General features: G+C 39.7%; 1 protein-coding gene across 1 annotated transcript in view; it reads left to right on the top strand.

The window, feature by feature from the left end:
• The window catches only part of gabrr2a (gamma-aminobutyric acid type A receptor subunit rho2a), a 35,153-nt gene extending 22,245 nt beyond the window's left edge, over window positions 1–12,908 (top strand). Inside the window, exons 5-9 of the mRNA XM_079832639.1 lie at window positions 6,318–6,400; window positions 6,498–6,638; window positions 7,131–7,283; window positions 7,388–7,599; window positions 11,344–12,908. Of these exons, the coding sequence (XP_079688765.1) occupies window positions 6,318–6,400; window positions 6,498–6,638; window positions 7,131–7,283; window positions 7,388–7,599; window positions 11,344–11,655 (901 nt within the window). The 3' untranslated portion in view covers window positions 11,656–12,908. The remainder of the gene's footprint in view (window positions 1–6,317; window positions 6,401–6,497; window positions 6,639–7,130; window positions 7,284–7,387; window positions 7,600–11,343) is intronic.
• Window positions 12,909–13,700: the final 792 nt, after the last annotated feature.

The raw sequence follows: 13,700 nt of genomic DNA, 5'->3' as shown, positions 1-13,700 counted from the left end.
GGGTACTCTGTTTGGTTGCTATGGAGGGGCTTGGCAGCATCCAATGATGATACTGCTTGTCTGTATGAATGATATAAACCAACCCCCATGTCTCTAGGATGTTCTGAGGCAGAGATACAGGTCTTGGCAAACGGTTGCTAGGGTACTCTGTTTGGTTGCTATGGAGGGGTTTGGCAGCATCCAATGATGATACTGCTTGTCTGTATGAATGATCTAAACCAACCCCCATGCCTCTATGATGTTCTGAAGCAGAGATATAGGTCTTGGTATACGGTTGCTAGGGTACTCTGTTTGGTTGCTAGGGGGGCTTGACAACATCCAATGATGATTCTGCTTGTCTGTATGAATGATGTAAACCAACCCCCATGTCTCTACGATGTTCCGAAGCAGAGATATAGGTCTTGGTATACGGTTGCTAGGGTACTCTGTTTGGTTGCTAGGGGGGCTTGGCAGCATCCAATGATGATACTGCTTGTCTGTATGAATGATATAAACCAACCCCCATGTCTCTATGATGTTCTGAGGCAGAGATATAGGTCTTGGTAAACGGTTGCTAGGGTACTCTGTTTGGTTGCTAGGGGGGCTTGGCAGCATCCAATGATGATACTGCTTGTCTGTATGAATGATATAAACCAACCCCCATGTCTCTACGATGTTCCGAAGCAGAGATATAGGTCTTGGTACACGGTTGCTAGGGTACTCTGTTTGGTTGCTAGGGGGGCTTGGCAGCATCCAATGATGATACTGCTTGTCTGTATGAATGATATAAACCAACCCCCATGTCTCTATGATGTTCTGAGGCAGAGATATAGGTCTTGGTAAACGGTTGCTAGGGTAGTCTGTTTGGTTGCTATGGAGGGGCTTGGCAGCATCCAATGATGATACTGCTTGTCTGTATGAATGATATAAACCAACCCCCATGCCTCTATGATGTTCTGAGGCAGAGATATAGGTCTTGGTATATGGTTGCTAGGGTACTCTGTTTGGTTGCTAAGGGGGCTTGGCAGCATCCAATGATGATACTGCTTGTCTGTATGAATGATATAAACCAACCCCCATGCCTCTATGATGTTCTGAAGCAGAGATATAGGTCTTTGTATACGGTTGCTAGGGTACTCTGTTTGGTTGCTAGGGGGGCTTGGCAGCATCCAATGATGATACTGCTTGTCTGTATGAATGATATAAACCAACCCCCATGTCTCTATGATGTTCTGAGGCAGAGATATAGGTCTTGGTAAACGGTTGCTAGGGTACTCTGTTTGGTTGCTATGGAGGGGCTTGGCATCATCCAATGATGATACTGCTTGTCTGTATGAATGATATAAACCAACCCCCATGTCTCTATGATGTTCTGAGGCAGAGATATAGGTCTTGGTAAACGGTTGCTAGGCTGCTTGATAATGGTTGCTAGGGCGTGGCTAGGAAGTGTTGACGGTGATTTGTGATTGGCTGTTGATGCCCCGAGTCAAATAAACCCACCCTCGTGTTTCTCTGACACTTCTATCCAAAGATATCCCTTTGATCTCTTTCAATGGAAGTCTATGGGATCAGTTGCTAGGGAGCTCTAAATGGTTGCTAGGGCGTGGCTTCATACGTTGACAATCATGCTGAGATGGTGATTGGCTGTCTGAGTAAATTGAGCCCACCCCCTTGTCTCTGAGACACTGTGAGCCAGAGCTGTGGTCAATACAAAATCCCTATGCAATTTCCCATAGTAAGAGAAACACATGAGTTTTATGGGACGTCCCTCCCCATTATAAGTCAATGGGGAAATTTGGGGAGCTCTAGCGCCCCAGGGGTACAACTCACACCCCTTTGAGATGTGTCATCTTACAGGGCCTGTCAGCCTCTTCAAATGTGGTGACACACGAGCTTCTACGAAATCCTCGCTCAGAGTTATGACTCGTTAAAAATTTTCGCAATGTTAAGTCTATGGGATTTTTTTCGCTACTTTTTCGCCCCTGGGGCGAACACCGCACCCCCGACCCCTTAGAAAAGATATAGCACACCATTCCCGATTAAGCCGCACGTTTTGACACCTCATTCATGGGTCTGTGACAAACGGTGCGGGAGGAGTAGCGCGCCGAAATGTTGTGTGAAATAATAAGAATAACTAGAATGTACATTTCCTGAAGAAAATGTGAGTGGTGCTTGCAGTGGCAAAAAAATCCTCTCGGATGCTACTGGGATGCAAAAAAGCCAAGCAACATGTCTGTAGGTTGTTCTGGGACAGAGATATAGGTCTTGGTATACGGTTGCTAGGGTACTCTGTTTGGTTGCTAGGGAGGCTTGGCAGCATCCAATGATGATACTGCTTGTCTGTATGAATGATATAAACCAACCCCCATGTCTCTACGATGTTCCGAAGCAGAGATATAGGTCTTGGTATACGGTTGCTAGGGTACTCTGTTTGGTTGCTAGGGGGGCTTGGCAGCATCCAATGATGATACTGCTTGTCTGTATGAATGATATAAACCAACCCCCATGTATCTATGATGTTCTGAGGCAGAGATATAGGTCTTGGTATATGGTTGCTAGGGTACTCTGTTTGGTTGCTAAGGGGGTTTGGCAGCATCCAATGATGATACTGCTTGTCTGTATGAATGATATAAACCAACCCCCATGCCTCTATGATGTTCTGAGGCAGAGATATAGGTCGTGATTAACGGTTGCTAGGCTGCTTGATAATGGTTGCTAGGGCGTGGCTAGGAAGAGTTGAAGGTGATTTGTGATTGGCTGTTGATGCCCCGAGTCAAACAAACCCACCTTCATGTTTCTCTGACACTTCTATCCAAAGATATCCCTTTGATCTCTTTCAATGGAAGTCTATGGGATCAGTTGCTAGGGAGCTCTAAATGGTTGCTAGGGCGTGGCTTCATAGGTTGACAATCATCCTGAGATAGTGATTGGCTGTCTGAGTAAATTGAGCCCACCCCCTTGTCTCTGAGACACTGTGAGCCAGAGCTATGGTCAATACAAAATCCCTATGCAATTTCCCATTGTAAGAGAAACACATGCGTTTAATGGGACGTCCCTCCCCATTATAAGTCAATGGGGAAATTTGAGGAAATTTGGGGAGCTGTAGCGCCCCAGGGGTACAACTTATACCCCATTGAGATGTGTCATCTTACAGGGCCTGCCAGCCTCTTCAAATGTGGTGACCCACGAGTTTCTCCGAAATCCTCGCTCGGAGCTATGAGGCGTCAAAGTTTCCGCAATGTTAAATCCCATTGACTTTTCGGTTACTTTTTCGCCCCTGGGGCGAACATCGCACCCCCGATCCCTTAGAAAAGATATAGCACACCATTCCCGTATAGGCCGGTCGATTTGACGCCTCATTCGTGGGTGTGTGACAAAAAATGTGTGAGGAGTAGCGTGCCGAAATTCTGTGTGGAAGATGATTAAGAATAATAATAATAAGCCATTCCTGGGTTACATAGTATATATACGCCTTGCTACGCAAGCTCCACGAATATTAATAAGTATGGAGAATAACAATATTGATGCCTTGCTTCGCAAGGCCCACTAATAAGTATGTTTGAGAGTGATGGTGATGCCTTGCTGCGCAAGGCATCACTAAAAAGCGTTCTGGGGCAAGATAGTAATAGTGATGCCTTGCTTCGCAAGCACCACTAATAAGAACCGTTCCTGGGTTACATAGTATATATACGCCTTGCTAAACAAGCTCCACGAATATTAATAAGTATGGAGAATAACAATATTGATGCCTTGCTTCGCAAGGCACACTAATAAGTATGTTTGAGAGTGATGGTGATGCCTTGCTTCGCAAGGCATCACTAAAACCGTTCTGGGGCAAGATAGTAATAGTGATGCCTTGCTTCGCAAGCACCACTAATTATATAATAATATTATAATTAATAACAGATGTAATTATATGCAGGTATTTTTAAAATACAAGTACAATGTAAAACATGTTAGGTCAACATGTAAGGGGTGTGTCTGCTGTGAGACTTCAGTGTAAACGGCCACTGCTGTGATTGGCTAACATCTTTGCATATGAAATATCTAGTATTACATGTGGGACTCTCTAGAAAACTTTTAGCATGTTTTTACTATTATAGCTCTCAAGGTTAATTAACTAATCATGAAAAGTGTTGATTTATAGCATTATATTTAGATTGTGGCATGAAAGGTTGCAGTGATGAGAGTTGTATCCAATCACAGACATGTTGAGCGCATGAATGCAGTGATTTCGTCATTGCAACTCGATTTCTGCTGCACTCTCACAAATGTTTTCATCATAACTAACAGTGCAAACACAATGTAAATAAGAGATTAGTTGATTATTATGGGAGTTTTGGCGCAAGTCAAGAACTCAGTCACTGATAAATTTGCTTAAATTTGATTGACAGCTCCAGCGATTGTAGAAGGAATCGTTCTTTGATCGCTTTCTATATATAATTTTATCAGTTTAAATTACAGATTATTTTCATCCTACTAAGAGAAACAATGTGGAGTTGAGCGTTTAGTCACTGGTTTGATTTACTGTCACAGACAAAAACATCTGACTGTACATGAATCATTACATATCAGAAATCACTGGTCACAGATCAGGCGTTAGAATTAACAATTTCTTACATGTTGTGGCATTACTGTCGAGTCCATATTGTAAAAGTCTGTTTGCAAAGCCTGTGCCGAAATTGCGACTGATTCTCTACCAAAGAATCCACATTGACATGTTCCAAATACAAATAAATAATGTTCAACTGAGACATTCACATTGTTGAAAATAAATAACCACATTCCTAGCATTAAGTAGCCTGGTCCTACCAGACTCTCGTACATTTCATTTGTACAGAGAGTCTGGCCACTCTCCATTGACAAGCGTTTACTTCCTTGAAGGCGGGTACTCTGTTGACGTTTAAAACTATTGGATCTGCCATGAGCCACTCTGGATCTGCCATAACCAATCGCTAACGTTTGGTCGTGACGTATATGTCATGCGCCGTTCGCCTCTGTTTCTCACATGGAAGTCCGTAAAAATAAATGTGCAGCCACCTCAGTGATAAAACCTCATGCATTCAGATTGTGATTTATTCACGATGTAGGGGAGAGTTTTGTGACCAGGAAAGCGCCGCTCACGTGGTCCATAACATGATTGTATGCTGTAAATAAAATATCATATGCTTAGTATGATAAGAATAAATGCTGCCGTAAATAACAGCCCAATTTAAATGTTTACGTGCTTTTCTTCCTTTTATATTTTGAGCGGTGATGAAATATATTGCTCTTGAAAATACTTACCAGCATTTAAAGAAATACAAGTCTAGAAATGCATCCAAATTACAGCAAAGCGCAACCGCACGGTGCTCTGCAGTGGTCAATAAGGATATAAACAGTGAATTTTGAATTTTGATATATTCTTGAAAACTCAAAGATGTGGATTCGGACAGCAATTAAATGACCACATGACCTTGGTGTTTGTCTAAAACAGTAGGTAACTCTGCCAGGATTTTTACGTGGGTGGTGGGAGACGGACGGCAATAAAATCACTGACTAGCCCCTGTAAATGATGACAATACCTTCCGACCGGACAAGAAACAATTACTGGGGCTTCAGCCAACTCCTTCACCACTAATGGAGCGAGCTGGAAAATCAAACTTTTACCAACAAAACTCAGCAAAGATTGTTCTTGCTCCGGCTTTAACTTCTGGATATTCGGCCGTGGTGCCACAACGGAATGAATGGCTTCGCTCGCATCTTTTCTCCGCCGCCATTACTGAACTACAACTCAAACTAGCGCACGACATCAACGTCATCGTTCTCAGCCACTCCCTTTGTTCGCTGATTGGACCGGTAAAATTTTTTCCTGAGAAAACCTAAGACTATACTGCAGTCCCAGACGGAGTACTGAAGGAAAATTTAAATTGAGCGGAAGTAGGAGGGCGGGGCCAGGCTAAGCATTAAGATCCTTTGGAAGGGAATTTTATTTTGAGTCCAGTGAGACTGTATTGCTCTTCTCTCATCATCTCACTAACACGCCAGTGCGTGGGGTCAAAGTTGCGATGATGAAGTAGGCATTGATTTTCTTCTGCAGAGGCTGTCTTTCCCCTATCTTCATAGATAGGCACATTCCACAAAGAGTCGTTTTCTGGGCATGAGGGCGAATAAATGATGACAGAATTTTCATTTTTGGGTGAATTATCAATACAGATGCCACTTCCCTTAAAACTGCAAATGAAAATTCCATGGATTTTAGGTTCAACAACTGAAGTCTGTGAGAAATATGATGAAATATAAAGATCTAAGACGTTGGGTTTCTGTATTTTCATCCATGTTATGGTTCTTATGCCCAGGGTGACCGTTACAGCAGCCTGCAACATGGACTTCAGCCGTTTCCCGCTGGATTCACAGACCTGCACTTTGGAGTTGGAGAGTTGTGAGTGAATCACTAATTTGTGTTATTTTTAGTGTGGCACATGCTCAATCCACTCTGCCAAGTTAGTTTTTCCTGAATTGGATCCTTTTTTTCCTAGACGCCTACACGGATGAGGATCTGATGCTGTACTGGAAAAGTGGAGATGAGTCTTTGAGTATAGATGAAAAAATCTCTCTCTCTCAGTTCCTCATACAGAAGTTTCACACTACCTCTCGGCTGGCTTTCTACAGCAGCACAGGTATGTAGGGATTATTTGTCAAGTTGATTTATTTCAAACACTGTGACCCCAAGATGGTTTTGGACACTTAAGTCACACTTAAGTGTATGAATGTCATTACATTCAATATCAAAGCGAGTGGCATCTGCAAGCAAATTATGCCAGAGCTTTCCTCCGAACTAACTTCAGTTCTCTATGCTGGGTTTACAGTGACATTTAACCTGTGCCACTGGTTCATCAGATTGTGTTCAACAACCACAATGTGTCCTAATTTTAGACAATGTATAAATATTTGTATCATTTACAACCTAACAAACATGTTTTTGTGAAAAATGTAGCTTGAAAAGTGTGTACATTTGTCCAAACTTTTAAACAGTAGTGTAAATGTCACTTGTTTTTGATATATTCTTTTATTTAATCCAATAAATTTAGTTTTTAAGTGTGGCTGAAGTGTTGCTAGGTTAATGCTTGACTCGATCATCCATCTGTATTTTTCTCTCTTTCTCTCTTTAGGCTGGTACAACCGCCTATACATAAACTTTACGCTTCGCCGTCACATCTTCTTCTTCCTGCTGCAGACTTATTTCCCTGCCACGCTTATGGTTATGTTGTCCTGGGTGTCGTTCTGGATTGATCGCAGGGCCGTTCCAGCCAGAGTTTCATTAGGTAAGCTTATCACAAATCAGCATTTTGGACTCAGGCATCACTGCTGCTTCCCATGTCATGTCACGCACCTGCAGATCTTAACAGGATGTGCTGATTTTATCCAGGTATCACCACGGTGCTCACCATGTCCACCATCATCACTGGGGTGAACGCCTCCATGCCCAGGGTCTCCTACATCAAAGCTGTGGACATTTACCTGTGGGTTAGCTTTGTGTTTGTGTTCCTGTCCGTCTTGGAGTACGCGGCAGTCAACTATCTGACAACGGTCCAGGAGAGGAGAGAGCGGAAGCTCAGAGATCGAGCAGTTCGAGAGCAGGTAAAAAAAAACTGTGAATTTATGAAAATGTATTTTCAATTATGGGTGCATGATTTTTTAAAGAACCCATGAAATACATGAAATGTAGTATTGTGGCTCTTAGTCCTTGTTTGTTAGTTTTGAGTGTAATCTATCTGTTAACATACACCTAAAAATTGCTTTATCATCTCAGAAAGAAAATATGGTTATTTGCATTATTAAAGTATGTTTATAAAATGTCTTTTAGCAATCCCATGAAATAATCAGTCTAGAAATAGATTTTTAAGAGCTATTGAAAATCATGGCTGAAATGAATACCAGTTCAATCATCAAACTGGAAATGAAAGTCGAGTGCAGTGCATTGTGGGATACAGCAAAGAACATGGCATACTCTTTTTATACACTTGTTTTGCTCTGCCAGTAGTTTGGGTACAGAAAATTCATAATCTTTCCACATTATAAATACTATATACTGCAAAAATAATAATAGTTGTATGGTAGTATGCAATAGACCTTATTCACAGCAGCCCCATCTTTGTGAGGGAATGACATGCTACTCTTAATTTTTTTGCTGACGAAACACTAGAAATATCTTATCAAGAAATGTCAGTAGACAAAAAAAAAAACAGTGTTTTATTGCTGATGCCATTGAGAACACGGCAAGTCTCTCCCTCACTGCCTCGCACTTTTATGCCTGTCATGGCACTGCTCTGTCTATTCCATAGCCACACAAGCTGTGTAGAATTGATATTTGAATACTAGCATACTACTTACTACACAATGCCTACTATTTAGCAAAAATCTCTGCATTGCATGTAAATATGAAATTACGTAAATTTGTACATTTTAATGTGTTTGAAAGACAAAAGCCTCCCAAAGACATTAAAGGTGCAGTGTGTAGTATTTATGAGGATCTGTTAAAGGGATAGTTCACCCAAAAACAACATTTTTATGTTTATCTGCTTACCCCCAGGGCATCCAAGATGTAGGTGTCTTTGTTTCTTCAGTAGAACACAAATGAAGATTTTTAACTCCAACCGTTGCAGTGTGATAGTCGTATAATGCATGTCAATGGGGATATTTTAGAGTATGAGAGCACTGAGAGTAAAAACACATAGACATATGAATCCTTATTAAACCATGCGGCTCGTAGCAACACATTGATGTCTTAAGACACGAAACGATCGGTTTCTGCGAGAAACTGAACAGTATTTATGTTATTTTTTTACCTCTTATCAGACAAATGTCATCTAGTTTTCCCAGTGCCATAACTTCCGGCGAATAAGGTCAAAATACTAGCGCGATCAAAGATATATATACGTAGATGCCTCATTCGACCGATCCGCGTAGGCACTAATGAGGAATCTATGTATATATCTATGATCGCGCCGGTATTTTGCATGTATTTTGACCTTATTCGCCGGAAGTGATGGCGCGGGGACGGCTGATGCAGAGCCATAGAAAAAAATGAAATACATTTTTAAATATGGATATTTTTCTTACACAAACGCATCGATTTGCTTCAGAAGGCCTGATTTGATGGACAGATGCATTTTTTATGGACTTCAAAAACAGAGCAACTATCACTGCTATTATAATGCTTGGATTAGCCAGAACATTTTTAATAAAACTCAGATTTTATTCGTTTGAAAGAAGAATGTCATATACACCTCGGATGATTTGAGGGTGAGTAAATCATGGGCTAATTTTCATTTTTGGGTGAACTATCCCTTTAACAGAAATGCACAGTGTTGGGAATAACGGCGTTACAGATAAACGGCGTTACTAACGGAATTATTTTTTTCAGTAACGAGTAATCAAACGAATTACTGTTCCTCCCGTTACAACGCCGTTAGCGTTACTGAGGGGAAAAACGCGGCGTTAGTCGCGTTACTATAATTGACCTCACTGAAGCGCTTTTCATCCGAACAGGCTCTCTGTCAGTCGGACCTGCAACGTGTGTGTGTGTGTGTGTGTGTGTGTGCGCGCGCGCACACCAGCCATGCGTGTTGGGGGTGGGTGCGGTGGTGCACATAACTGATGATGATTGGTGGGTGGGAGACAAGGTTGAAGTTGATAGGTTGAGTTCACACCTATTTTTTTCACGGTCTATGGTTCATACACACACACACACACACACACACACACACACACACACACACCAATGACGCACACGCATATGCACATTCAGCGATGGTCCAACGACTTCAAAGGTAGCTTTCGCAAACTGGAAGTATAAGCGCTACTTTTCCCTCGTTGAGGTGAAAGGTAAGAATATGTATGTAACATGAAACTTATGCCCAGGAAGAAAGAGTCTCTCCACGCCGGTGGCAAGTGATTCTGAAGCGCCTCACATCATCATATGCCACAAAATTAGTGGCTAAAAACCCAGGTGATAACGTGAGCTCCACTACCAAAGAAAAGTATAGTACGGATAATATTTACTCAATATTTACACTATAGTAGGCCTACTGATAATATTTACAATAATGCATTTGAATTTGATAGGTGTCTCTTACATTGTCCCACAGCAACATTACAATAGTGTACATTAATGTACAATGTTTTATAATAATAATTTATTCTATTTAGTGTCCAATTCATTCATTTAACATATCTAATATTGGGGGCATCCAAGTTATTTGACATATTTGAACATTTGGAAAAAAAAAAAAAAAAGTAACGCAGTAATTACTTTCCCTGGTAATTAGTTACTTTTATAATGATGTAACTCAGTTACTAACTCAGTTACTATTTGTAAGAAGTAACTAGTAACTATAACTAATTACTTTTTTAAAGTAACGTGCCCAACACTGGAAATGCAACATATTACACATTTTCAGTGGTGTATAAAGACCTTACATAGTGAAGCGTTATGTTTTTATTACCTTAGAATGAGCCATTTCAATCTACATACACCGGCCCCCTTACAGTGAAATCGTCATTTTGCGCCACTATGTTTCTACAGTATCCTTAAACAGAAAAACTGCTCTATAGCGCTAGCTACTCTCTGCTGTCTCAGACAACAACATTTTTTGTCCTGTTTCGGCCACCGTACCTTCTCTACGTGCTTTGAAAGGAAGGGGTGAGCGGTGGGCGGTTGCAATTCGCAGCCTCACCGAAAGATGCCGCTTAAATTTACACAGTGCACCTTTAATACATGATTAAATAACTCACTGAAACTGAGTGATAATTCAAATAATAATTCATGTGTTAATCAGAAGTTAATTAGATGCTGTGAGTGGGTCTCAGTTTTCAGTGATAGTCACATGAGTAATGGCTGGTCTGTGTGTGCAATACCACAAACCTGAAAGACCTTCTGAACGTATACAAACTTATACATAGGCTTTTTTTGAAAAGAAAATGTAAAAGATAAAAAAGTAGTAGGGAGAATCAATGAATTATGAATATTTGACTGCCATTGTGAGAATAACATGTAATCAATAAAAAAGTAACTAGTCTAATACGAATATTTATTTTAAAGTGTAATATAATCTAATTACAAGTAGCCTACTTCATTTTTGGAATCTGATTATGTAATCCAGATTACATGTAATAAATTACTACCCAGCTCTGCATACTATATACTACAAACTACTCATGTTAAAAGGCTATTGGCTTTTTTTAAAGGCCCTTCTTTATTGTGGCCATCCAACTTTTTCAGTGGCCTTGGTTTATTAGTGCCAACTGATAATTTGCCCTTGTTAATGATCTCTTCTCTCTCTTTGTCCTCTGTTCTCTCTGGGCCAATTTAACATGTTCCAGTCATTGCCATGCACCTGCGGTATGTCCCACACCAGGACCATGATGTTGGATGGGACCTACAGTGAGGCGGACACCAACAGCTTGGCCGGCTACACAGAGGCTCACATGGTTCCAGAAGAAGTGGTGTCGGAGAAACAGGAACATATGGTGGTCCACCTGTCAATGAGCAGCGAGTCCAACGGCACTAAGAAAAAGGGCATCCGCGCCTTCCGCATAATGCAGAACACGCATGCCATTGATAAGTACTCCCGCATGATCTTCCCGGGAGCCTATATAGTTTTCAACCTTATTTACTGGTCGGTGTACTGCTGATCGTTCTCCAGCTACATCCATCTTGCACTCTTTTGGACTTTTGGAGGTTTATACAACCATCCTTCTGACTTTTTGATGCACATCAAACATTGGCTCATGCGATACCAAACTGCAGTTACCTTTGTCACTTTCATACGCAAAAAGACTGGCATAATGCAGAGAGAAAAATGGCTGAGTGCTTCATATAGGCCTTTTCAGGTTTTTGACAAATTAACTGTTAAACACTTATCAGACTTTTGTACGGGCTTGTGCTTTCTCCTCATGTTTGCGTCATTGGACTATTAATGGTATGTACAGAGCAAGAAAGTCTGGTTGTAGCTTCTCTTTTAAAGGTGTACTAATTAATTACTTTTTTATACCAAAAAAAATGAATAGTGCTTTTAACAGATATGATGTCACATGAGATCCAGTCATATCATTGGCCTAGAAAATACAGTTTTTTTTCTACTTAAGGTGGGTTGCACCCTCATTTGATAATAAATTCGAGCAATTTAATAAGTTTATCTATATTTATTTATATAGCAAAGATTTATACATAATTTTATAGTACTCAAGGTGCTTTGCAAAAATAAACAAAAAGGACATATAATATAAACCAAATACAATATAACGATACAACTTTTTTGTCATCAGACTACGAAAATGAACAGAACAAAACAAATAACAAATTAAACAGCTCCGATGTAAAGTGGCAGTGGTTAATAAACACAATGTAATGCATTAACAATAACTTCAAATTATTTAGTGCACCTTTAAGTCTATTTATTTGCTTTTCTGCACAATGTCCAGTTTTATTTCATTTAGGCAAGGCTGTTTGTTTAATGCTAAGGCAATCACTCATGTTAATATATCGTAATTTACAGTAACAAGAAAGAATCTCCCTTCAGTTCGAGGTTTGTTTGGGTGTGCGTGTTATGTGGAGTGAGTGTGTATGTGTGTCTATTTGATACCATTATATTTCTCATGCAAAATAAATCAGTATGTCTTCACTGTGGTTCATCTGTATGCATGTTAGTTTTATTTATTATACTTATATTTTATATCAGTTATACTTCAACCTGAACTTGCCATGATACCTTACGAGAGTTGAGTGCAAAGCTTGTTCGTGTAGGCAGTCAGGGCAGGCTAAAGGTGAGGTTGTGATGAAATACAACTTGAAACTGCCTTATGTGCAACGTTAAACACTGAAGGTGATGGTTAATTTTGGTGGGACGATTTTAGTGCACGTTAGTACACATATAGGCATCACATGCAAAAATAAAAATAAAAAAACTGTTACTGTAAATGAAAATACTGTGAACTATGTGCTTGAAGTTTGTGTTTATATTTGAAGGTATAACTAAATCATCTAATCTATGAAGACAGTTCCACTCCATAAGATGTATCTGTAATTGTTGAAATTAAGAATGTAATATGTGTTGACCAGAAAAAGGTGCAATGTAATTAAACGTTTGTAATAAATATATATATATATATATATATATATATATATATATATATATATATATATATATATATATATATATAGACCTGAACATATTTTAAAAAATGTGTAAAGGAGAAGATTATTGTTAGTTATGTTGCATTGTATTATCACTCAGTACCCCTGAAACTACCAGTCCTAAGATAATAATTTAAGTAAAAAAAAACATCATTACTACTGTGTTATGACAGAAAGCAGAATTACATTTTTTTTTAAATTTGCAAGGTTTCACAGTTGAGTCCCTGCTTTTTGTCTGCACTATTGGATGTTTATGAAAGCATATAAAAATGTGATATTAAAGTCAGCCTTTATCCTTAATGTCCTTTTTCTTTGAGTTCAACACGTTCAAATGGCTCTGGTGAGATTAATAGTTTTTTGTCATTTTAATCAGAGCTGTCTTTTTCTAGTAAAACCTTATTTTATTCATAAATAAAAACTGATATTCTAATAACACGTTTGAGGGAATCCATGGTTCAAGATGCTAATTCTCTTCCAAACTGTGGAATTTATAGATAATTTGCCTAATTTTTAATGGGTCCATAAAAACAAAAAGCTACAGCAT

Source organism: Gobio gobio (genome assembly GCF_949357685.1).
Source record: "Gobio gobio genome assembly, chromosome: 13".
NCBI classification, from domain to species: domain Eukaryota; kingdom Metazoa; phylum Chordata; class Actinopteri; order Cypriniformes; family Gobionidae; genus Gobio; species Gobio gobio.
The sequence above is the reverse complement of the archived record's forward strand: the minus strand, read 5'-3'. Positions and strand labels throughout refer to the sequence as shown.